The 25,336-nt window shown below is 38.4% G+C and overlaps 1 protein-coding gene across 4 annotated transcripts in view; it reads right to left on the minus strand.

The window, feature by feature from the left end:
* The window catches only part of CNOT2 (CCR4-NOT transcription complex subunit 2), a 146,764-nt gene that overhangs the window by 52,543 nt on the left and 68,885 nt on the right, over window positions 1-25,336 (minus strand). For 3 of the 4 annotated variants that reach the window (XM_038397338.2, XM_038397345.2, XM_043493437.1), the window contains 2 exons: window positions 10,620-10,742; window positions 1,515-1,571 (listed from right to left, as the gene is read on the minus strand). In XM_038397338.2, the coding sequence (XP_038253266.1) occupies window positions 1,515-1,571; window positions 10,620-10,730 (168 nt within the window). In that variant the 5' untranslated portion in view covers window positions 10,731-10,742. The remainder of the gene's footprint in view (window positions 1-1,514; window positions 1,572-10,619; window positions 10,743-25,336) is intronic. The other variant, XM_038397362.2, reaches the window with a different exon arrangement.

Consider the following 25,336-nt stretch of genomic DNA (forward strand, 5'->3'; position numbering starts at 1 on the left):
AGAAGTCAAGCCAACAAATAATTAACACAAACAAACTAGATCTATCATATTATTCAGGTTTATCTTTCATTTTATTAATAATTCTCCTTTTATATTAAATGCAATTTAAAATAGACCACTGCAAGATTTCCCCCAAAATTAGGTTTTATAACAAGCATTTACAAAATGTAAGACCAATAAAACCATTTCTCTAAGTTATTAAAATTCCAATTAAAAGTTTAAAATAAACATTTAGAGTGAAGTATTTGCAACAGTCAAAATATTTATAAGCACTGAGAATTTGAAGTGAAAATAACTATCAACTTCATTATTTAACTTGAGGAAAATGTAAGAAATAAACTGCCTAAATAGTGAAAAACAAATTAATTTTTATAATTCCTTCAGTTTTAATAATTTAAGGTGTAAGTAATATCATTAACAAGTTTGTTGTTTTTTTAAAAAGTTTAGCATCTCTTTAAAAAACTCATATATACAGTACTAAGGTATACAATATGAATTATCAATCAGACAAGAGATTACTAGAAAATTTGTAATTGGGTATTATGGAAGATGCCATGAGTGATTAACACTAAGCTGATAAAACAGACATTTTAATCAGATTAAGAGACTGGCTGCAGTTTATTAATAGATGAATACTGAAGGTGAAAGAATGAACATTAAACACAAATACATTACTAACACAATGCAATACATTCACTATATACTCAATGAGCCAATTTATAATACAGAAGCATGGAAGAGGAGCATGATTGCATGCATGCAATGGAGTCTGGTCCAAAGAACCACTTGAAATTTTAGTACTCATTTGCATTCACCAATTAACTTATACCGTTGGTTTAAAAATAAGTGTGTTAGACATAGCTTTATAGTAAAGAATAGAAACAATTTTGCGGTATATTGAAAGACTTGCATAATGGCTCAACTCTCTTGTAATTCGGCTTGGCAGACTTCAATTTTTATCTTTCTATGATTTCAACAGATATACTGATGTTTCTATTAACCTTTTTTAGATTTTTATCAAATAGTGTTCACAGTTGCACAGAACTATGGGTTAAACTTTTTTCTTCTATTTTTATCCATTTAAATTTTCATAATTGTGGGAAATTATGAGGAGGGGAGTTAGACAATAATTATTTAATGACCGTAGATATTTGCAATTCAAAAAGTTCAAGTTTTAAAACCATCGAAACACAAATTGCCAACATCACGTCAGAATGTACATAGTAAATATCCATAGAGAGAACTCTGAAGTTCTCAAGCAGCATTTTTCTTAATTTGCCTATCTGTATATTTCTATTCTTACAGATGAAAAGATTTTTTCATTGGTTTGTGTGTTTACAGTGAAAGACCTTTACCGATAAAAATCGAATCCTTCCAAGCCTACTTATAACCTATGTTAAACAAAAATTCTTAATCAGTAGTTTGCTGATAGTTATAATTCTACCATGAAAAACTGATTTTTCTCCATTTCCTTTACTATATACATTCCAGTTTGTTTAAAAAAAAAAAATTACCTGTAATTTCTTAAAATGTGACTCAGAGATGCATTTTACTTCCTCCCTCTCTGCAAACTGAAGGACAATATAAAGTACAAAACATGAATACCTGTTTTCCTCTCTAGCCAAGTAACACTGGTTTATGTTTACATGCCCAAACTAGATAGGTCAAAAGCAGATATCTTATAGGTAATAAATATAGGTAATACAGTATAAATTTCAAACACTTGGCTTTCCCATCATGCAGTATACATTTATTATGAAAGCAATTATTTTTTAAGTTGTAGCAACTGTTTGATAAACAAATTATAAATTGTTACAATGTTGCCACATGTTTTTAACATTATACAATGGATGTTTATATTTGGTCAAGATAGTTAAGTCCAAAGCAGACTGCAAAGAGATCTCACAAAACTAGGTGACTGGGCAACAACACAGCAGATGAAATTCAAATGTTGATAAATGCAAAGTAATGCACATTGGAAAACATAATCCCAACTATACATACAAAATGATGGGGTCTAAACTACCTGTTACCACTGAAAGAGATCTTGGAGTCATTGTGGATATTTTCTGATAACATCTGCTCAATGTTCAGCAGTAGTCAAAAAAGTTAACATTAGGAACCATTAGGAAAAAGTGATAATATCATAATGCTGCTATACAAACCCATAGTACGCCCACATCTTGAATATCGCATACAGATCTGGTCGTCCCATCTCAAAAAATATATATTGGAATTGGAAAAGGTAAAGAGAGGACAACAAAAATGATTATGGGTATAGAACAACTTCCAAATGAGGCCAAAACTAGAACAGGATTTTAAAAAGAATCAGGTAAGTTCCTGGCAGATAGGTCCATCAATGGCTATTAGTCAGGATGGACAGGGATGCAATACCATGCTCTGAGTGTCCCTAGACTCTGGGAGTGCACTTGATTGACTGTTCTGTTCATTCCCTCTGAAGCACGCTGGCATCGGCCACTGTTGGAAGATAGGATATTGGGCTAGGTCAGTGGTTCTCAAACTTTTGTACTGGTGAACCCTTTCACATAGCAAGCCTCTGAGTGTGACACCCCCCCCCTTATAAATTAAAAACATCTTTTAATATGTTTAAACCATTATAAATGCTGGAGGCAAAGCGGGTTTGGGGTAGAGGCTGACACCTCGCAATTCCCCGTGTAATAACCTCACGACCCCCTAGGGGTCACAACCCCCAGTTTGAGAATTGAGAATTCTGGGCTAGTGGACCACTGGTCTGACCCAGTATGGCTGTTCTTATGTCCAGCAAGAAATTTCCTCAGACTGTTGTCAAATGATAGCAATGCACCTTTTCTTCATCTCTTAAAATGTCAATAAAAGCTTTTTCACCTATAATGAGGTAAATGAAGAGTGTCTGATTTCTCTCACACAACACAGCAAGCTCCCGTCTACACTGCTTTCTGCGTTAGCAATTTCATCAGCTATTGCAGGGAAATGGCAGTTAAGCTCTGAGTTTTGTATAGTAAGCAGGGGAAATGATTTTGACACAATTTTATTTTAAAATATATTTTTAAGGTTTATGAAAATACACGTCTCCTATTAACATTAAACCTATCATGCTAATCTGATTTTTGCCAGAGATGAACTTTCCACTTTATTCAAATGGATCAAGGCTAGTCACCCATTACTAAATAATTATTTTATCATCTAAATTAATGCTACTAAAACACCCAGTCCTAACCTCACTGTACCTAGTTCCTTGTAATATCAGAGGATTCCATGGGCATGCTTTTGACACACAGCCTTAAATGTAATATCTGAAGTTAAATAGTGAATCTGTCAAATTTTTAGCTAAAAGCCTCTCAAATGTTAACTAAAGGCATTTAAGCAAAATTTTCTCAAGGAAACAATACACTGTTGTTTTATTCATTATCCCAGCAAGTTGCAGCAGCAGCAGCAGAAAGCAGAGATGTCAAACTAAGGCTAGACACTATATTCAGCAGCCTGAAAAAAACCTAAAGACGTACTACACAAAAGCCAGTAAGAGTTTCTATCTCCAACCAAGCCCTAATATTTGTAATGGATAAAACTTTAAAATACCAAAATAACTTGTGTTAGAATACTGTATGTAGCAACAAAATAAAAACATTAACAAATAGAAGATAAGGAATTAAAAATTACTAAAATGATAAATATTTATAATAGAGCTTTGAAAGCATAAACATCTATAAGGGATCATCATTATTATAAATATGAAGCCCCAAATCTGAATGGTGTCTAAGTGCCCCTGCAATACCAATAGTTTAAAAAAAAACAAAAAAACAAAACAAAAAACAAAACACCACACACCTACAACCCCCAAACCATCCTGTTCTCAACCGAACACTGTCTTTTGATCTCAAAGCAGAATGGCAAAACACAAAAATAAAAGCAAATGCATATGAAGGGAATTAAAACTCAGTAAAAGAAGAAAAAGCAGACTTCTGTTGCATACTTCTTTCAACATCCAAAATATAGCAATCCAAAATGGATGGGCTGAACTCCTATCTTTAAATAACAGCAACTCCACATGATCAGGTGGTGTGATGACAGCCTCAAACCGCATTTTGCGTCTCAAGATATTACAAGCAAAAGCTTCCAATCAAAAGGTATTTACAGTTCAAAATCTTTTTAAGCCCGCTTGCAACAACCTAAAAGCGGGTGGTAGGGAAAATTTTCAAAGCTCTGAGACTTCTACTGTCACAAATCAGCAAGAAATTTTTCCTCATCAGATGATGTATGCCAGATGTGGCTTCACCCCTCCCCTTCCTTCTGTAATGCAGCTCCTATCCCCATGCAAGAAAAGCTTCTGCTAAAATAAGACACTTTCTCATGAGTCACTTTTGAAAAAATGAATTTGATGGTCAGAACAAAATATCAAGCCTTGAGACGATGAAGCCTGGAAACTATAGAAGAATTCAGATTTTCCAGACAAGATAAAACTAGTGAACTAATCCAAAGACTATGCTGATGTCACTGATTTTCTTTGTCCTGTAGCCTTTTTTGTCAGTCAAAGGACTGGGAGAGAAAACCAAACACCAAATCATGGAGAAAGCATTTACTGCAAAAACTAATTCACAAAACATGGTTTTTCTTTTGTCATTACAGACGCAAACTGACGGAAATAGATTTGTCCGTGAGAAGTGAAATTATTTGCAGTTGAATAGTTATGTTATGGGATGCAATCCAGACTAGTGAAAAGTTGTGTCACTGTTTACCCTGTAACCCTGAGTGCATTACAATGCCTTGATTTTGTGGGTGTCACAGGCAGAGAGCTACAGTAGCAAAGCACTGAGGCACTGAGGGTTAGAGGCAACAACTTACTTCATCCACTCTTGTCTGTGAGCCAACATGTAATTAGAACATCAGCCAGTATATTTTTTCTCCTCAGAAGAGAATAGGGATCAGAAGAATAAGATACTTTTCTGACCAAAGCTCACAAAATAATTGGATTCAGAATTATCACCCATTTGGATGCAGTAGTCACATTGTCAATTCAAATTAGAATCACTTTTGTTTCAAGCAGAATTCTGAATTGTCAAAAGAAGATCAAGATGCTTGAAGAGCTATAAAATGTATATTCAATTCCTTTGCCAAAGACAATATAGTCTACCTTGAGTCACATGTAGACTCTTGACCAGTGCAATCCATAACAATAGCATTTATGGATGTTTTACCCATAGCCGTTCCATTCACCTCAAAAGCACAGGAGGGTCGCTGATGACAGGTGAAATGAGTGAAGATCTACAGACTCCAAGCAATGAGCACCCAATATGAAAGAAGAGAAGGATTAGATGACTGGAGTGGAGTCTGATCTAAGAAACCACTGCACTATACATGAAGTCAACAGACACAGTGAATTAAGACTGTCCAGGCTGTGGGTGGGCAGGTGAGTCACTGAACTACATATGGAATTCTTTCACAACAGAAGATCTCAACTCTGGTTATCTAGAACTGAACTTCCTAGTGAGAATCTAGGTAGACTCTGATATATCCTTTTTCTACACTACAGAGTTTTGTCAACAAAGGAGGTGTACACACTGCAATGCTCCTTCTGTCAACAAACTCTCCTGCTTTGCTGACAAAATAAAAACATCTTGACAAAAGGCATAGAGCTTTTTGTGGTAATGTTATATCGACAAAGTGTGAGTGTAGACACCACGCTTGGTTATGTTCCAATAAATGGCCTCCAGGTGTCCCACAGTGACCAGCCTGACCACTCTGGTCAGCAGTTCGAACTCCGCTGCCCTGCACCAAGGTACACAGACATCTGCCCTTCCCCCTTTAATGGCCTGGGAATTTTTGAAATTCCACTTCCTGTTTGCTTGGAGTGAACAGTTCACATCGCATCTTCCCATCTGACCAGGGTGGCTCCACACAGCAAATGCTCTCCCGCTTGGAGCGCACCTGAGTTGTTGGATCTGCTGGCACTGTGGAGAGAAGAGGCTGTGCAGTTCCAGCTCCGCTCCAGCCATAGGAACTTTAGTACCTATGGTCAGATTTCTCGTGGCATGTTGGATAAAGGCTATGAACAGGACAGGCAGCAGTGCCGTCCACAGATAAAATAGCTGAGGCAGGTATACCAGAAAGCGAGGGAGTCAAACTGTCAACCGATGCTGCACCAAAGACCTGTCACTTCTATAAAGGAGCTGGATGCCATCCTCAGTGGAGACCCCACTGCCACCGCCAAGAGCCCTGCTGATACTTCGGCAGGGCTGGAGTCAGTGGACTCAACCCCAAGGACTAAGTCGTGGACAAGGAGGTCGAGTAGGAGGACAACGTGAAGCACACAGCAGGATCGTCCAGTGGTGAGGCAAGTCAGGACCTCTTTTCCACTCCGGAGGGATCTTGCCTGTCCCAGCAGTCCATCTCTGGCACGCATGATGCAAGAGAGGAGAGCTCTGATCAGTTGAGTTGATGCTGCTCAGTTATATGAGGTAGAGTTGTCCTTTGCTTTGCATATTCTTGAAGTGGGTGAAGGGACAAATGTAAAACGACTAGCTGTGTTTGTGTGTGCTTTACATTCCCTGCTGTGCAACTAAACAGTGTGTTAATGCACACAGAGATTTCCCAGGAATCCTGCAGAGAGATCTCTAGGAAAAAAAAAACTTTTCTGCAGGTACTCGCCAATCCTCTGCCAAAGGTTCCATGGCAGAGCTGCTTTGTTCCTTCCCCTGTTATAGGAAACTTTCCCATGCCAATCAGCAACCACTTATGCAGGGACCAAAGCGGCACACAGGCGAGCAGCTTAGGGACCCGGTCTGAAGCCACACGGATGAAGAAGATGCACTCTTGCATCCTTGTTTACCATCAGGAGTGAGATATCAGCTTCAATGGCCCCAGTCTGTGGAAAATGGTGGCAGCGTTTACAATATTGTTCCACGCTGCCTACAGTGTTCCTCTTAAAAAACCACCTAGACCCTTTGCCCCATCTTGAGCACCCTTTTTCCTTCCCCCAGGCCAAACTCACCATGTTTAGGGCATTCGCTGAGCTGTGTGCTTGCTAAGGGACAGTGAGAAACTGATTCATTTAAAAAGATGTGAATTTTACTATAATGATTCGATGCTGGACATGCATTAAATCATGCTTGTTTATTGTTTCTTGTTCTTCTGCAGAGGTGGCCTTCAGGGGAACCTCCCTACACACCGGCAGATAAGGAACTGACCAAGGAGGAGCAAGGACAACATGTTTCAAGAGGTGCTCCAACCCCCAGAGGCCAAAAAACAACATAAGGCGTGGAGAGAGACTTTAAAAGAAAATTATAAAACAGACAGGCAGGACAGAAAGGAGAGCCAGGAGTGAATTTTAATGGGGCAGGTGCATATGATCAGAGTGATGGAGGAGCAAATGGAGATGTTAAAGTCCCTAATCACACTGCAGGCAGAATACATGCATGCTCCCCTTCTCTTCCCCTCCCACAAAGCGATGCAGAACTGCTTTTCAAGCCCTCCCCAAACTCCTCCCACACATTCCTTGCAACTTCCTAGAATATCTCAGTACCCCATTCATCCCACTACTTCAGACAGCTTCCAAAATGATAGCTGGACTTACACACAGTTATAAGAGCCTACGCTGCCTTTCATTGTTCTCTCCCTTCCCACCAAGCCGTGTGTGTGTGTGTGTGTGTGTGTGTGTGTTATTAATTGGTATTTAATAAAAACACTCTCTGAAAGATAATCAAATCTTTAGTTGTCTATTACATATGGTGGTTGCTGCTGGAATTAATAAAATGGCAATTTGATCATTTGCCGACTACAGGAACCATCAAAATTTCCATGCAAGGTGGCAAGTTACCAAAGCATGGCAGAGTGCTGTACAGAAAGAAACACGTTACTGTTGTTCATGGTCAAAATGGTGCCTCAAAGCCTCCATGATTCGAATAGCGCCCCCTTGTGCCCCTCTAATAGCCCTGATATCTAGCTGCTCAAAATCAGCTGCCAGGCAATCAATCAATCTCCATGCTCCACTCCAGAGGAAACTTTTCACCCTTAGCCTCACAAATATTATGGAGCACACAGTAGATTGCTATGGACATGGGAATATTTTCCTCATTTAAATTTAATCTGCCATAAAGGCAGGGTCAGCATGTTGTTTAATCTGCCAAAGGCACGTTCTATGGTCATTCTGCACCTGCTCAGCCTATTGTTGAAGCGCTCCTTGCTGCTGTCCAGGTTTCCCATGTAAGGCTTCCTGAGTCATGGGAGTAAGAGGTATGCTGGGTCTCTCGGTATCACTATGGGCATTTCAACATCCCCCATTGGAATCTTCTGGTCTGGAAAAAAAGTCCCTGCTTCCAGTTTTCTGTACACTCCAGTGTTCCTGAAGATGCGTGCATCAAGCACCTTCCTGGACCACTCCGCGTTATGTCAGCGAAACACCCACGGTAATCCACAAACACCGGCAATACCATAGAGAAGTACCCCCTTCTATTAATATCCTCCGTCACAAGATGGTCCAGGGCCAAAATTGGGATATGCCTGCCATTTATTGCCCCGCCGCAGTTATGGAATCCCACTGCCACAAAGCCATCCACTATTTCACACACGTTGTCAAGAGTCACAGTCCTTTCGTAGCAGAATGTGACTAACAGCCCTGCACATTTGTGTTAATGCAGTCCCAACAGTGGACTTCCCGACTCCAAACTGATTCGTGACTGACCAACCGCAGTCTGAAGTTGACAGCTTCCACACATCAATCACCATGCACTTCTCCATTGAGAAGGCAAGCTCCGCACACAGTTCCAAGATGGCAGCTTTCCATATCTGAAAGGTCCACTGCTCGTCATCCCAGACCTGCATAACAATGCAATCCCACCACTCAGTGCTTTTTTCTGGAGCCCAAAAGCAATGGTGCACCATGTGCAGCTGCTCTGTGAATGCAAAAGTAATCTGGTGTTGCTTCTTTCCATGGTACGCAACAGGTCAGGCTCCTCTGATTCCTGTTCAGATTGGATGCTCATGATATACTGAATGACCAGCCGTTATCTGTTCATAACAGTGACCACAACAGGAGAGAGCAATGCAAGATCCATCCTTTCAGACAGAGATGGAGGGTGCACAGTAAATGGGCCATTGAAAGATGCTGCAAAATGCAGTCAGAAGCCCATGGAATTATGGGACAGAAAAATCTGCATAATTTGACGCTGAGCGAACACCCATGATGCCCTGAGATCCACTCCACCTTCCCACAACTCCTAGCAACAGAAGGTGGTGAGTAGCACAGTGGAATCGCTAACCACAGGGCACTGCTCTCACTATCACTGCTCTCACTATCAATTGTGGACGCTTTCCGCCAACAGAAAGACCGTTATGTGAACATGCACAAACGACATAATTATACCAGTTTTTGATCGTCGGCATAACTTGAGTTGACAAAACACTGTAGTGTAGGCAAGGCTTAAACCAAGGCTCTCAAATACTCTTAGAATCTCTTGAGCTACTTGTGGTGCTGTTTGTTGCCCAGACACTTGCATTAAGTCATCCAATTATAAAACAAGACAACAGGTGCCCTCCCCTTAGTTTTGCTGCTTTCACCTTGGTAAAGTCTTTGTGTTGAAGCTATCTTAAATGGCAAACCAGACCACCACTATAGTGACAGGTGTTATATAAATAGTTAGCTAGAGGCAGAAAATATAGTTTTGCATCTAGACTATGCGTTTTAAACACAGTCTAGAACCCTTCCTTTACTAAAATGTAATGGGGAAAAAGCTCTCCGTTTACCACTTGAAAAAAATTCTAAATAGCCTGACTGTTGAAAGGAAATATATAGTGACAGTGCTTCAAAAGTGTCAAGTCAAACAATTCCTTAAAGGAGTAAAGGGCTAGAGTATTCCACCTCGTAATATTACTCTCTCAAAAGGATACACCTTGCGGGAATAGGAGGCAATTATGGGAAAAGTGTTTTAACAAACTACTATAGACCTTTATGTTTTGCATAATCATACTAAATCCTCTATTTTGAGTTTTCTAGAAGAACTTCGTCCTTCTACATGCTTCTGAACTTTTAGAATCCCCCTGCCTTGAGGGGTGGAGGTGGGGGAAGGAATAATATAGTTTATTTTTTCCCCAGTAGATTTGAGGAATGTTTTTTACATCATAATCCTCAATTTAATTCTCGATTTTATGGGAGACAGAAGCTAGTGAGTCCTATGCATATTTGGCCACGAAGGAGTCAGGTGTATGGTAGCACTCCCTGTGAAAGAAGGAGTCGCTTTTATTTAGAGAACAAGCAATGCTTCAACAATGGGCCAGAAACGCAACATCAGGGACAAAATAGAAAGGAATGTTCTTGTGCAATGGCCAGGGCTGGACATGCTCCTAATCCTTCTCAAATAGCTGAATTTGAAAAGTAGATCCAGGCCATCCATCTAGGACTTCTCTGGGAACTAAACTACCTTTATCTCTAGCTGAGAAACTCTGAGTAGGGCACTGAAGCAGTTCATTTGAACTACCTGCGAGGCCCACACACCAACTAATTTACACAGGCTACAGCTTAAAGGAATACCCTTGAGTACAGGACATTCTGTCCTTATTTCAATTTCATCCATTTTGTTAGGAGATTAATCCATTATTAAAGGGCAAAATATTATGTTTGCTCATCTTACATCTTTTTCCGACCGATGTGGGAACATTGAAGACTGACTGTAGTACATGTTTTCATCGTGGTAGTCACTGTCGACCCCCTCTACAAACTTCTTTCTTGAAGCACCAAACATGCTGTTTGTCACCTAAATGATAAGAAAAATTATTACACTTTATATACAGTAGCTTTCCATAAAGCAAAAGGGATAAGGCAATTTGTACATTAATGGTCACTTTTAAAAATATACAGTTGTGTTGTTACATATTTTTATGCTGTTATGCAGGCAGTGTTATGCCAGAGAAATACTTCTGTACTACAGAATGGCATAAACATTTCATGGGCATATTCTACTACTAAAAGCTAAGTTTTAATTAACACCTAAATAAATAAGGAAATGCTGTCATCCCTCTTACTGGATTACTATGATATTTTAAGATCCCTTAAAACCCAAAAGCAAAAGCATTACATTAATTTTATATTAACAGGACCCCAGAGCAAAGGCGCAAAAGCATACATTAAGTTGTGGAACACGGGGAGACTTCTTTTAGATCAGTGTACTTCTGCATATAAGCTTTTGTTTGCTTTCAGCAAAGTTTCAGAATACCAGGTAAGCATTTCAATGCAATGATAAAAAAAAATTATACCTGCTAATGTGGAAATTTCTATAGAATGAAAAAAGCCTGTGTTAGAAATGTGAACTTCAGTGCCTCATTCTCAGATATTTCCAATATTCTGTAGTAGTCATTTTGATTTCTGGTTCTAGGAACTCCAAAATAGTTTTGACAAAGTAAAAGATTACAAAAGCCACACTGATTTGGGGAGCTGGTAGGAACCCTTATATCAGGTTGTTTAACACTTTCCATTCTAAAGGATTTTTGCACCCTTTTCTTGGAAAAGTATTAACACATACATGCTTGCAGTCAGTCAGTCTTTGATATTCACCAACGTCTCAGGCTGTAAACATGCCTTTTTTCTTTGTCCCATAAGATTCCATTCAGATTTAGCAAAATTGTCAAAAAATATTTAGTTGCTATTTCCTCTCCCTTGCTTTCCTTCAGCCTCTGGAAAATTTTGGTAGCCTCTCAAAACCACGGAACGTTCTAAAAACTCCAGCTCAAGCCACTGTCAGAGCAGCAGCACCATCACCACACTTTACTGGCAATACCTGGAAGCTGCCAGAGCCAGTGCGGCAAAGGGCGGGGTAGAATTGATTTTGAGAGAGCTGGGTTTGGCTTCCCATGTCAATCCCTCCCACCGCCCAAAGTGCGCAGGAGCGCTCTGACCTCTTGGGGGTGGCATAGGGGGGACAAACTAGGCCAGACACACCCAGACCCAGAATATGGCTTCAGAGTCTCATTCCCCCACACTCTGGGATAAAAATCCTTCTTCTGCCAGCTACTGAAGTTATACCTATAGCTCAAGTGGTGAAGTCTATGCCAAAGACTCAGGCTTCAAATTCTGCTGATGATGCATGATGGGGAGACTGTCTGAGTTATACATAACAGACAGATACCTACTTTTACTTTTGTCCTTTAAAAAACAAACCACCCAGGAAATTACATACAAAAAAGTTAAGAATGTTATTTGGGTTTCAAACTAAAGCATTTGTTAGGAAACGCCAGACTTACTTCTGAATGAGAAAGAACATTTTCTACTGTGTCTCTGCAGATTGTTACTGCAATATTACAGTGAGAGCCTACAAGATGAAAAATAGCTTGTGTGAACAAGAGAATAACTATCACTTGTGGAGGCTGGCTACAAATGTAGAACAATGCTCACTGGCACATATTTTGTCTAATCGGAGTCGTCATAACACAGGTGTATATACCTAAAAGCACCACAAAACTGAGCAATATTAGAAATATCCTTGCAAAAGAAAGGTCTGAAAGCAAATGGGGCTTTACGAACCAGAATGGAGCTAAAGATAAAACTCACTTACTCATTCTTGAGCCCCAAGAACCATCAGAAAAAGTTAACCAGAAAGGTTACTTCCCCATTGCACTGCAGTGCCTGGTAGATCACAGAGCCCAGTCAGCTACAAGCGCATGATAGACAAACTCAAGAACTCTGGCTCCTCTGAGAAGAGGCAGAAAGAAAGACTTCCCATCAGATAACAAATAAATTAACAGGGAAAGCAGAGTACTTCATCCCTCATCTTGTCTATTTTGTTTTCCCTTGGCTAATAAACTCATCTTGGAATCACACCAACAGAATCAAGTTTGGTTAAGTGTGAATCTGAATGGCTGAAGGTGAGGCAGAGATGACGTCTAATGTGTAATGGCAGTACTATGTCCACATTGTTATTTCAGTGGGCTACACTTTGCACAATAGCTTCTGAAAGGCATGAATGAAGAGGCAGAAAGTGCCATTAGATTTGTCTACAAAGAAAACTCAAGGGATTCTAGAGTCCAGCACTGTGTAAGCTGGAAAGTTAACATAATGAATGCCATTATTTTGTGACTGCAGCAGCAAAGGGTAAGAAAACACGGATATACACATAGCAGCTGTAGGAAAAACTAAGGAGTATATTAGATGCATTTTATCACCAGCTTCCTGATTATGCATATTGATTATTTCATCATACTTCTACTGTGCAGGAAGGTGGGAGAAATGGAGCATGATAGGATTTCCGACAACCACTAAAGCACAGCCAGCCTTTGGGCCCATGATTTGGGACAGAACTAGAAACGTAGAGAGAGAATAATCATTTTTAAAATACAAATGAAAGCTGTGTTTCTACCCCTTTTACCAGCTAATGTAGTCTTGAAAATGAAACCAATGTAAGATGACCACTAGGGTTAAAAGGTACAGGCAGCTAGAACAGTCTAAATCAATTGCAGCCACCGTGGCCGCATGCAGCCCTCAGCAGATTTTTTTTTGCAGCCACAACCACCTCCAAAGCATGGGCAGAGATTGGGGGGCATAATTCTGCTGAAGAATTAATGTTATAGCAGTCTCAGATGACGACCCAACCCATGTTCTTAAGTGTTTAAGAACACTTTCACTGCAGATTTGAGAAAACGCAAAGAAAGTACCAATGTGAGATTTTTAAAGATAGCTACAGCACTCGACCCAAGGTTTAAGAATCTGAAGTGCCTTCCAAAATCTGAGAGGCACGAGGTATGGAGCATGTTTTCAGAAGTCTTAAAAGAGCAACATTCTGTTGCAGAAACTACAGAACCTGAACTACCAAAATAAAACGAACACACACATTTTAAAAAACAAACAAACAACCTTCTTCTGGTGGCATCTGACTAAGATAATGAAAATGAACATGTGTCGGTCCACACTGCTTTGGATTGTTATCAAGCAGAACCTGTCATCAGCATGGGCGCATGCCCCCTGGAATGGTGGTTGAAGCATGAAGAGACACATTTAGCGCATCCAGCATGTAAATATCTTGTGACTCCAGCTACAACAGTGTCATGAGAACGCCTGTTTTCACTTTCAGGTGACATTCAGGGCAGCATTATCTCCTGCAAATGTAAACAAACTTGTTTGTCTGAGCGATTGGTTGAACAAGAAATAGCACTGAGTGGACTTGCAGGCTCTAAAATTTTAAAATTTTATTTTTGAATGCAGGTTTTGGTTTTTTTTTTTTTGTTTTTTTTTTTGTTTTTGTTTTTTTACACACATAATTCTATGTTTGTAAGTTCAACTTTCCTGATAAAGAGACTGCACTACAGTACTTGTATTAGGTGAATTGAAAAATACTATTTTTTCTGTTTTCTTACAGTGCAAATACTTGTAATAAAAAATAAATATAAAGTGAGCTCTTTACACTTTGTATTCTTTGTTATAATTGAAATCAATATATTTGAAAATGTAGAAAACATCCAAAAATATTTAAATAAATGGTATTCTATTGTAGTTTAACAGTGCAATTAATAGCGATTAATTCTTTTAATTGTGTGACAGCCCTACTATAAAACAAAACACCATAACCACCACCACATATTTATTTGTTTTGTCTGAATATTTTCAGGGTCACTCAGATTTTATTGATGATGTAAATATTTCAATTTGAAAGTTGACATTAGAATGCCAATTTCAGCCTGTGAATGAAAAAGTAAGTATTCTAAAAGTTAAAAGGGAAGTGATAAAAACCATCAAGGTTCTTGTCCTGGCTGAAGTTTAAAAAAGTTATAAAACTGTCTAGAAGCCTACAGGAGAATGGGTGAAGACACTGGTGACTGAAGTGAAAGAGAGGTGTAGCAAGTGCTACATGTAGAATAGGGAAGTTGGAGGAGTTGTGATTCATTAGGGAGCTTGGCTTTCTAGGATCTAGGATTTTCTGGAGAACAGCCAGAACAAGGTTCCATATGAAACTGGCTAGCTCACCTTACTTTTCAGTTTTTAAATACTAAATGCACTAGGAATTTCTCTCTCATTCTAACTGTTGTAAACGTGAAACCTGATGAATACTGCTCAACAACAATTGACCAGTAGTTAGAGATTACCAATAATCACTGTATAATTTTTCTGATGTAACATGCCTAAAGATAAAAGCAAGTTATAGGAAAGAAGTGATTGAATGGACTCAGTAATGAAAATAAAATAATTCTTCTGAAGTAAAATATAAGAGTTGTCAAGGGCTAATTAGCAAGATTAAAAATAATTTATAATCATCTCAGGTAGCGTAAACACTCCTGTCTCCAGGACATGATCCTTTGGGTTTTCTGCATGTCTGGCCTCCCAGTAACTGTCAATAATTCAGACTGGGTTGCTGAATTGCTTGCTCATCAGGACTGAGTTCAACTCCTGATATAAGTGGAGAGTGATTCAGGTGGCCCTGAGATAAAGTATTATACTAAACATTATTCTACCATATTCACCCCCTCAACATTGTCCTAGCATCACTGAGTGTTGCATTCAATACTCAATTCAGTAAGCCTAGTGTAGACCTGCTGGCTGTAAGCTTAGGTGATGAGCTTCAAATCACATCATCACTCTAAATACTGAGCAGGTTTAATGACACAGGCCAATGTACAGCTCCAAAAGATCTTCACTAGAATAGACATTCAACAAAGGGGAGGGGGAGAAGATGTGGATAGCTAACACTAGAGTACCACCAGATTATAAAAGTATGTTTGCTTCAGCTCTTTGCAGTTTAATTGTAGTAAAGTGCACTCATTAAATCCTTCCATTCTCAATCCTGCATCTTTCTCTAATCCGTCCCCTATAACTGCGCTGCCCTCCCTACCCTATGTAACACCCATCCTTTCCTCTTAAATACTACCTCAAAACACAATTCACTTGAATAGTGCAGCCATACTCCTCCACAAAAAAGTGGTGCCATTATAGGTGCATTAAAAAAAATCTGCACTACTATTTATAATGAAGTAGCACCTAAAAACTCCAGACATGGATCAGGAGCCCACTGTGATAGGCACTGTGCAAAACACATGCATCCTCCCGCCCACACACACAAAATGGTCTCTGCCCCCAAAGGGTGTGATATTTTGACCATTGTCCGTCATCTTAAAGTAAAATGTTTGTCTTATCTTCTGTATACAGCTGAGCAGATCGTCCGTGCTGAGTGAATAATGCTCAGCATTATATACCATACAAAATACTTATTAAATGAAGAATTGCCTAATGGGATATCTGAGACACTAGGGGCAGAGGTGGGGTGACAAAAGGAGAACCGAAAAACTTGAAATGCCACATTGTGGGAGGAAATTAGGAGGACTAGTTAAACTAGTGAAACTGAAGTGCTTGAGACTTCATGTCCGCACTGAATAGCAGCAAGCATCATCAGTTCAACCTGACCACTGCTAATGACGGTGTCCCAGATGTTCCATCCAAATAATAAAACTAATGCTAGAAAATTGAGAGACTGTAAGCACTCTAAGTCAGTGTTTGCTCAGAGCAAAGTAAAATGGGATCTCCAGGCTTGACTAGGGCCTTCAGGCACAACTGTAATATGTTCAATAAAATGAACTATCATGTGTGGACACAAAAGCATTGTACAGATATTACAAGCCTGAGGTATTCCAATCAACAGTCATTTGCACTCTCTTCACTCAACTCATCTGAAAGGTAATAGCCACAGCAAAACACAACCAAAAAACAAGGGGTGAGTTGAGTGGGGTTGTAAGAGTGTATGGGGAAAAAAGGGAAAAATTTCAGAGCAAAACAATAATCCCTCTCGTTCGTAGGGAAAACAAATATGTTATCAGTTTTGTGCAACAAAGTATGCTGCTGAATGTGAACACAGGTAAATAACCAGCAAATGCCTTGCTAGCACAGAGTTCGATCTTTGTGATAAACATTTCTATAAACTTGTCTTCACAAATTTCAAAAAGATCTCTTCCATAATCACCAGTGATTTAAGATTTCTCATATGGATGTAGATTAATTAAATTATATTAGAGTTTAGCACCCTGAAGCAAATAAGTAACCGGTTTAGAATACTAAAACTAATTCTCTTTATTAAATTTTAGTTTTTCAATATTATTGTAGGTATCACCAAGAGTGATTTGGTTTATCATTTTATTGGACTCAACCGTACATTAAGATATTAAGAAATCTTGTAGAATTGATGATTTAAAAATCTTTCTGTAAAGCAGAAAATTTCTACATTATGTTAATAGATTAAATAATTCTTTACCCCTGAACAGATCCAAAAAATTGTTTTCGACGGTACATATGTTTTTCTTTTTGGTCTGGACTAAGGGTTTAAAGAAAGAACTTAATGATATCCCCTCTTCCATCTTATCTCTCACAAATCTTGCCCATATGCTCAGGATTTAGCCGATAGCCATATTTGGGGTCGGGAAGGAATTTTCCTCCAGGGAAGATTGGAGAGGCCCTGGAGGTATTTCACCTTCCTCTGTAGCATGGGGCATGGGTCACTTGAGGGAGGCTTCTCTGCTCCTTGAAGTCTTTAAACCACGATTTGAGGACTTCAATAGCTCAGACATAGGTGAGGTTTTTTTGTAGGAGTGGGTGGGTAAAATTCTGTGGCCTGCGCTGTGCAGGAGGTCGGACTAGATGATCAGAATGGTCCCTTCTGACCTTAGTATCTATGAATCTATAAAGACAACAGCATTTGCCAAAACGTGCTGTCTGAAGTAGTGGCAATAAGTCAAACTAATTACTTCTCTTTGGAATTGCCTAATTTTCATCAAAAACTTCCTACTAGTCAAAACCAGTGAGTCTTGCATGGTTCAGTAGAAATGATCTAGCTAGCAAGTTAAGATTTATTCTACTTTTCCTTTCTGCTGGAAACATTAACTTGTCTTTATAAAACAAAAAAAATTCTTATAGAAGTGTTTGCTTAGTGAATTACAATGAAATAATACAAATATGCATGAGCCCAATTTATGAAGTTAAAAAGCCACTGAATCAGGCACCAAGTCAAGTCAGAACATAGCATTTGCAAATGCATTGGAAGCCAATTTTACCACCCCACATAAATAATTTCTATTTTAAGTAAATAAAATAGTGGTTGATCATCTCATTCTCAGTGCCGAAGATAAATATAATTTGATGCAAGTCAACAGCAAAGTACCATATAATATAAATTAAACTGAACATATAAAAACCTCTTTTCACATTCTGAGTTTTGTAGCACAGGTTATAATAAACAACGAGCATAAAAAAGTCTATGAAAAGAGACAACAAAGTATGACTAGAATAAAATACAAGTTAAGTAAAAGTAAATACATGCATGCACTTTGTAGGTAGAAGTGCAAGCTGAACCTACTAAATCACTCTAAGTGCAGTTCTGGGGGTATTTCCTCATTGATTTTATTAGACTAAAAGACAGGATATTTTTATTTAATAATAAGTTCAAAAAAAATTAAGGTTATTTATTTTTATTAGACATAAAAGGTGAAGTTTTTAACTAATCCATAAATTACCACTTTTTCATTTTCTATACTAGTCTAAACCCCAGGTTTAACTAACTATTTACTGCAGAGTGGGACAAGTTTTCAGGAATATCCTGTAACTGCTCTTCATCTTGAACTTAGTAAAAAATTAATTCCATATTAGGAAAGGAAAAATAGTTTATAGCCAGAGAATTACTTAGCAATACTTTTGTTAGTTTCTCTAAACCCATTCTTTACTACAGTTCTTCAGAGCAGTATGGATTATTAGCCTGTAATAAGTACTCATATATACCCATACTATGGCTATTCCAATTTCAATGGCTACATTACTGCAGGAGAAGGAATACGGGTGAAATCTGGGTCCACAAATTTTGCCATTGATTTCAATAGGGTCAGAATTTCACCTCTGATCCCTATAGCACTTTATGGCTCATGGCTTTCTAGTTAATGTACCAGTAATTTAGGAATGCACAATAATTCTCCTGAAATATGCCTCCATCAAAGCCCAACTATCTCGTTTTCACTCATAGCTATATCTATATATCCTAAGATGAAGCTTTTGATTTTTCCACGAGATGGCAACTACCTTTAAAAGTAGTCTTAAGAATAAAACTTTCATATCATGCATCATTTGCCTAATTCCACATGAAAATGCAGAAGCAACTCTAAACCAAATACATCACAAAACAGTCTTTAAAACAATTTATGGGATAACACTGATCTTCCCTGTAGAGTGTTTGATTGGGGGGGTTGGGGAGAAAAGAAAAATTTTCATACTAAAGGAAAATTCAAAAGAGTAAACTTTATTAAAAAAGAATTGCTTGACTTGACTGCATTTTTCTGTTTCCTCCACTATTACCGTTTCTTTGTTTTTAAATAAAACCTCTCAATCCAGCATATCTTTCCTATTAATCCAGCAATGATGTCATAGCTCTGTAATTATGTAATCACTTGGTTGTTGAGAGAAGTATTGTGATGTAATTCTTATGATTTCACCATAATATCAAAAAGGAGGCGTACTTTGTACAAGGAGTACACACCATTCTAAACAAAATAGTTTTGATAACGTACTAAAGCAAACTGAGAATAGCAATATATATTTTAGAATGACCTATCTGAAAAATTTGCCTAGTACGAAAGTCCTTCCTTGAATAAGAAACTAAAGTAGACTATAAAAAGAAAAGGAGGACTTGTGGCACCTTAGAGACTAACAGATTTATTTGAGCATAAGCTTTCATGAGCTACAGCTCACTTCATTGGATGCATTCAGTGGAAAAAACAGTGGGGAGATTTATATACACAGAGAACATGAAACAATGGGTGTTACCATACACACTGCAAGGAGAGATCAGGTAAGGTGAGCTATTACCAGCTGGAGAGCGTTCTTACTACTACAATACCCACCTACTGAAGTGAAGAAACTGATTGACAAAGCCAGAAGAGTACCCAGAAGTTACCTACTACAGGACAGGCCCAACAAAGAAAATAACAGAACGCCACTAGCCATCACCTTCAGCCCCCAACTAAAACCTCTCCAATGCATCATCAAGGATCTACAACCTATCCTGAAGGACGACCCATCACTCTCACAGATCTTGGGAGACAGGCCAGTCCTTGCTTACAGACAGCCCCCAAACCTGAAGCACATACTCACCAGCAACCACACGCCACACAACAAAACCACTATCCCAGGAACCTATCCTTGCAACAAAGCCCGTTACCAGCTGTGTCCACATATCTGTTCAGGGGACATCATCATAGGGACTAATCACATCAGCCACACTGTCAGAGGCTCGTTTACCTGCACATCTACCAATGTGAGATGTGCCAGCAACGCCCCTCTGTCACGTACATTTGCCAAACTGAACAGTCTCTACGTAAAAATAAATGGACACAAATCAGCCGTCAAGGATTATAACATTCAAAAACCAGTCGGAGAACACTTCAATCTCTTTGGTCATTCAATTACAGACCTAAAAGTGACAATTCTTCAACAAAAAAACTTCAAAAACAGACTCCAATGAGAGACTGCTGAATTGGAATTAATTTGCAAACTGGATATAATTAACTTAGGTTTGAATAAAGATTGGGAGTGGATAGGTCATTACACAAAGTAAAACTATTTCCCCATGTTTTTTCTCCCCCCTCCCCCTGACCGCTGTTCCTCAGACGTTCTTGTCAATTGCTGGAAATGGCCCACCTTGATTATCACTACAAAAGGTTTTTCCCCGCCCCCGCTCTCCTAAGGTAATACCTCACCTTACCTGATCACTCTTGTTACAGTGTGTATGGTAACACCCATTGTTTCATGTTCTCTATGTATATAAATCTCACCACTGTATTTTCCACTGAATGCATCTGATGAAGTGAGCTGTAGCTCACAAAACTTTATGCTCAAATAAATTTGTTAGTCTCTAGGGTGCCACAAGTCTTCCTTTTCTTTTTGCGGATACAGACTAACACGGCAGCTACTCTGAAACCTAAAGTAGACTATGTAGCATATTTGGGTTTTTTTTATATAAAAAACTTTAATGGAATATCATACCATTTTCTCTGTGGATATAATCCCAGAAATCAACAGAATCCGAACTACCTCCCCAGAGTCATGTTTTCTTCAAAGCTTCTCCTTCAACCTCCAGACTGCTACACATGGCCAATTTCTCAAGAAATGGCAGACTGAATTGGTTCTTGATTAAGTGTAATCTGGAAAGAAACTTTGGGGATGGGTCTAGGACAGTTTTATTTATGCAAAATAATTTAGGGTACAGAGTGAGACAGAAATGCTTGAATATGTGTATTGCATTCACCTATTAAATGTCTTTTTTTTTTAAAATGATTAAGGACCAATTCTTTTCTTTAAAAAAAAAAAAAAAAAACCTGATTCACTCCTTTAAATAGCCTCACAGACAAGGAAAGAATGTTACACAAAATTACAGCAAGTAGTGATCTTATTTTAACCCAGCTGAGTCAAGTTTAGTGAAAGAACTCCAACAAATAATTCTCAGAAACGAATATAATATTGGCCATGCTGGGTCAGACCAGTGGTCCATCCAGCCTCATATCCTGTCCTCCGACAGTGGCCAATGCCAGATGCATCAGAGGGAATGAACAGAACAAGGTAATTATTGACTGATACATCTGCTCTCATCCAGTTCCAGCATGTGGCAGTCAAAGGCTTAGGGGCACCCAGAAAGTGAGGTTGCATCCCTGACCATTGTGGCTAATAGCCATTGACGGACCTATCCTTCATGAACTTATCTTTTTTTTTTTTTTTTTAACCCAGTTATGCTTTTGGCCTTCGCGACATCCCTTCGCAATGAGTTCCACAGGTTGACTGTGCATTGTGTGAAGAAGTACTTCTTTTTGTTTGTTTTAAACCTGTTGTCTATTAATTTCATTTGGTGACCCCTGGTTCTTGGGTTACATGAAGGGTTAAGTAACATTCACTTTCTCCATACCTTTCATGATTTTATACACCTCTACCATATCTCCCCAAGTCGTTTCTTTTCCAAGCTGAACAGCCCCAGTCATTTTACTCTCCTCCTCCTCATGGAAGTTACTCCATACCCCTAATCATTTTTGTTGCCCTTCTCTCTATACCATTTACCTTTTTTTTAAATTGAGCAACCAAAACTGCATACAGTATTCAAGGTGTGGGCATAAGGCCATTGCGGAGAAACTAAATGAATTCTCTGCATCTATCTTCATGGCTGAGGATGTGAGAGAGATTTCCAAAGCTGAGCCATTCTTTTTAGGCGATAAATCTGAGGCATTGTCCCAGACTGAGGTGTTATTAGAGGTGGTTTTGGACAGGGTCCCTCACAAAAGGCTCTTAAGCAAAGTAAGCTGCCATGGGATAAGAGGGAAGGTCCTCTCATGGACTGGTAACTGGTTAAAAAGATAGGGAAAAAAAGGGTAGGAATAAACTGTCAGTTTACAGAATGGAGAGAGGTAAATAATGGTGTCCCCCAGGGGTCTGTACTGGGTCCAGTCCTATTCAACATATCCATAAATGATCTGGAAAAAGGGATAAACAGTGAGGTGGCAAAATGTGCAAATGATACAAAACTATTCAAGATAGTGAAGTCTCAAGCAGATGGCGAAGAGCTACAAAGGATCTCTCAAAACTGCAACAAAATGGCAGATTGCATTTATCAACATTGAATTTAAAGTAAAGGACATTGGAAAACAATCCCAACTATACATATAAAATGATGGGGCCTAAATTAGCTGTTACCACTCAAGAAAGATCTTGGAGTCACTGGTCTTGTCTACACTACGCAGCTTTTAGCGACAAGGTTGTGTCTTGTCACTAAACAGCCTTGTCACTAAAAGTTAGCATGTGTAAACGCTCTCCGTCGGTATTTTGTCAGCACTTTTGCCCAAAAAAATACTTCCAGCCCCACGAGCGACTTCAGCTTTGTTGGTAGGAGCGCGCTTCACACTGCCACTTGCATCGGCAAAACTTTTGTCTTTCGCAGGGGGCTTTTTTAAGTACCCGTGAAAGACAAGAGTTTTGTCAACGTCGTCACAGTGTAGACAAGCCCATTGTGGATAGTTCTCTGAAGACACTGACTCAATATGCAGCAGCAGTCAAAAAAATGAACAGAATGTTGGGAATCATTAAGAAAGGGATAGATAATAAGACACAATATATTGCCTCTATATAAATTCATGGTACACCCACATCTTGAATACTGCGTGTAGATATGGTTGTCCCATCTCAAAAAAAAATATATTGGAATTGGAAAAGGTTCAGAAAAGGACAAGAAAATCATTAGGGGTATGGAACAGCTTCCATAAGGAAAGATTAATAAGACTTGGATTTTTCAGCTTGGAAAAGAGACGACTAGGGGGAAGGATATGAGAGAGAGGTCTATAAAATGACTTATGTGGAGAAAGTACATAAGAAATGTTATTTACTCCTTTTCGTAACACAAGAACTAGGGGTCACCAAATGAAATTAATAGGCAGCCAGTTTAAAAACAAACAAAAGGAATTTTTTTCCCCACACAACGCACAGACAACCTGTGGAATTTCTTACCATAGCATGTTGTGAAGGCCAAGGTCAAGGCCATGGCCACAGCAAGATTAAATAAAGAACTAGATAAGTTCATTGAGGATGGGCAACTAGCCATGATGGGCAGGGATGTCCCTCGCCTCCGTTTACCTGAAGCTGGGAATGGATCACTTGATGATTACCTGTTCTGTTAATTCCCCCTGGGGCACCTGGCATTGGCCACTGTTGGAAGACAGGATAATGGGATAGATGGACCTTTGGTCTGACCAAGTATGGCCGTTATGGTCTTATACCATGTCCTTGTATAGGACATTATGGTATTATAATATTTACTGTCTTCCCTTTCCTAATGGTTTCTAATATGGTTAGGTTTTTTTGACTGCAGCTGAACACTGAGTGGATGTTTTCAGAAAATTATCCACAATGACAATTATCTGTCTTGAATGATAACAGCTAATTTAGACCCCATCATTATGTATGTACATTTGAAATTTGTTTTCCCAATGTGCGTTACTTTGCATATATCAACATGTTCTATATATTTTACATTGCATGTAATAGATGGTTAAAGCAATGATTAACCTTGCAATTAAAAAAAAATCTTTTAAGTCAGTGATGTCATCAGTTTTTAGAAAAAAAAAGTCCATTTTTCCAAATGACTAGCATATTTGAAAGTAGACTGTTTCTACAATTAACATTCCCTTGGTAAATATTCCGACTCCCAGTAATTTCATAATAGTATTAAAATTATATTCTTATACAATAACATTCTTCTAAGGCACTTTTACCTATATAACATACATTAGAATATTTAATCTACATGTGGCTGACAGGTTCATTTCATGGATTCTCATCACAGTATTAAAGAAAAAAGATGAACATTGGCCCTGAACACAGAAACATAATTTGAGGGAATTTAGTTTAGTGATGTAATCATAAACTGGTGACAATTGATAATATTCATTTCAAACCATTTCCAGTATAAATTATGTTATGTGGAATTAAAAATAAAGTTATTTCCCATTATTATTTAATTGCAGTGTGCTCACTCTGTCCTGTGTAGCACTAAGACATGGTCCCTGCTGTGAAATATCCCAGAATACATTTATGTTTTAATATTCTAGCCAAATAATTCTCTCCCCCAACTGTAGTTTAGCACTGAAACATTAGTATTCTTGCCATGAATACAATAACGAATTGTGGGGTTTGTCAATGTCTTCACCATTTGCTTTACTTCCTTTAAACCTGAAAAAGCCTGTGTAAATTAAAAATTCAAAACTACAAAGACTGAACAGGGGATTGACACAATATATCTAGCTATCAGCAGCAAATCTGTCAAGAAATTTGAAAAGTGGGTCACCTTTAAAATAATCTTACAGTACAAGTGTTATATGCTTTTAAAAAAAGGATTTTTCAAATTCACAAAACCATTTTAAAGTAACTAGACAATCAGAAACTAGACAATCAGTTCACAGATTAAACAAAACTTGATACAAGTTCAAAGTACTTTGAGTCTTAAGATACAACATCTCCTATAACACTACATTGTGTTTCCTTTAGAGAAATAAGTATGACAGCTTAAGTACCTTAAAACTTCAACATAATATCACTCCAGACTGAAATTTGAATTACAATACTCATTACTCAGGAGATATTTAAAAATTAAGAAAACATTTTTTTTTAAAATCATCTCAGAGAAGCGAGAGGAGCACAGAAATTAGTAATTTCAGAACATGTTTTCCTTTGACACTCTCAAAAATGGATATTTGTAAGTCATTACTCAAAGTGCATTATATGGTGCCTACCAAGACTTTGTAAAAACAACATAGAAAATCAAGTTTTCTATATGTGCAATAACTGCTTTCAGTGTCATAATCATAC

The sequence above is a fragment of the Dermochelys coriacea genome, chromosome 1 (genome assembly GCF_009764565.3).
Source record: "Dermochelys coriacea isolate rDerCor1 chromosome 1, rDerCor1.pri.v4, whole genome shotgun sequence".
NCBI lineage: Eukaryota > Metazoa > Chordata > Testudines > Dermochelyidae > Dermochelys > Dermochelys coriacea.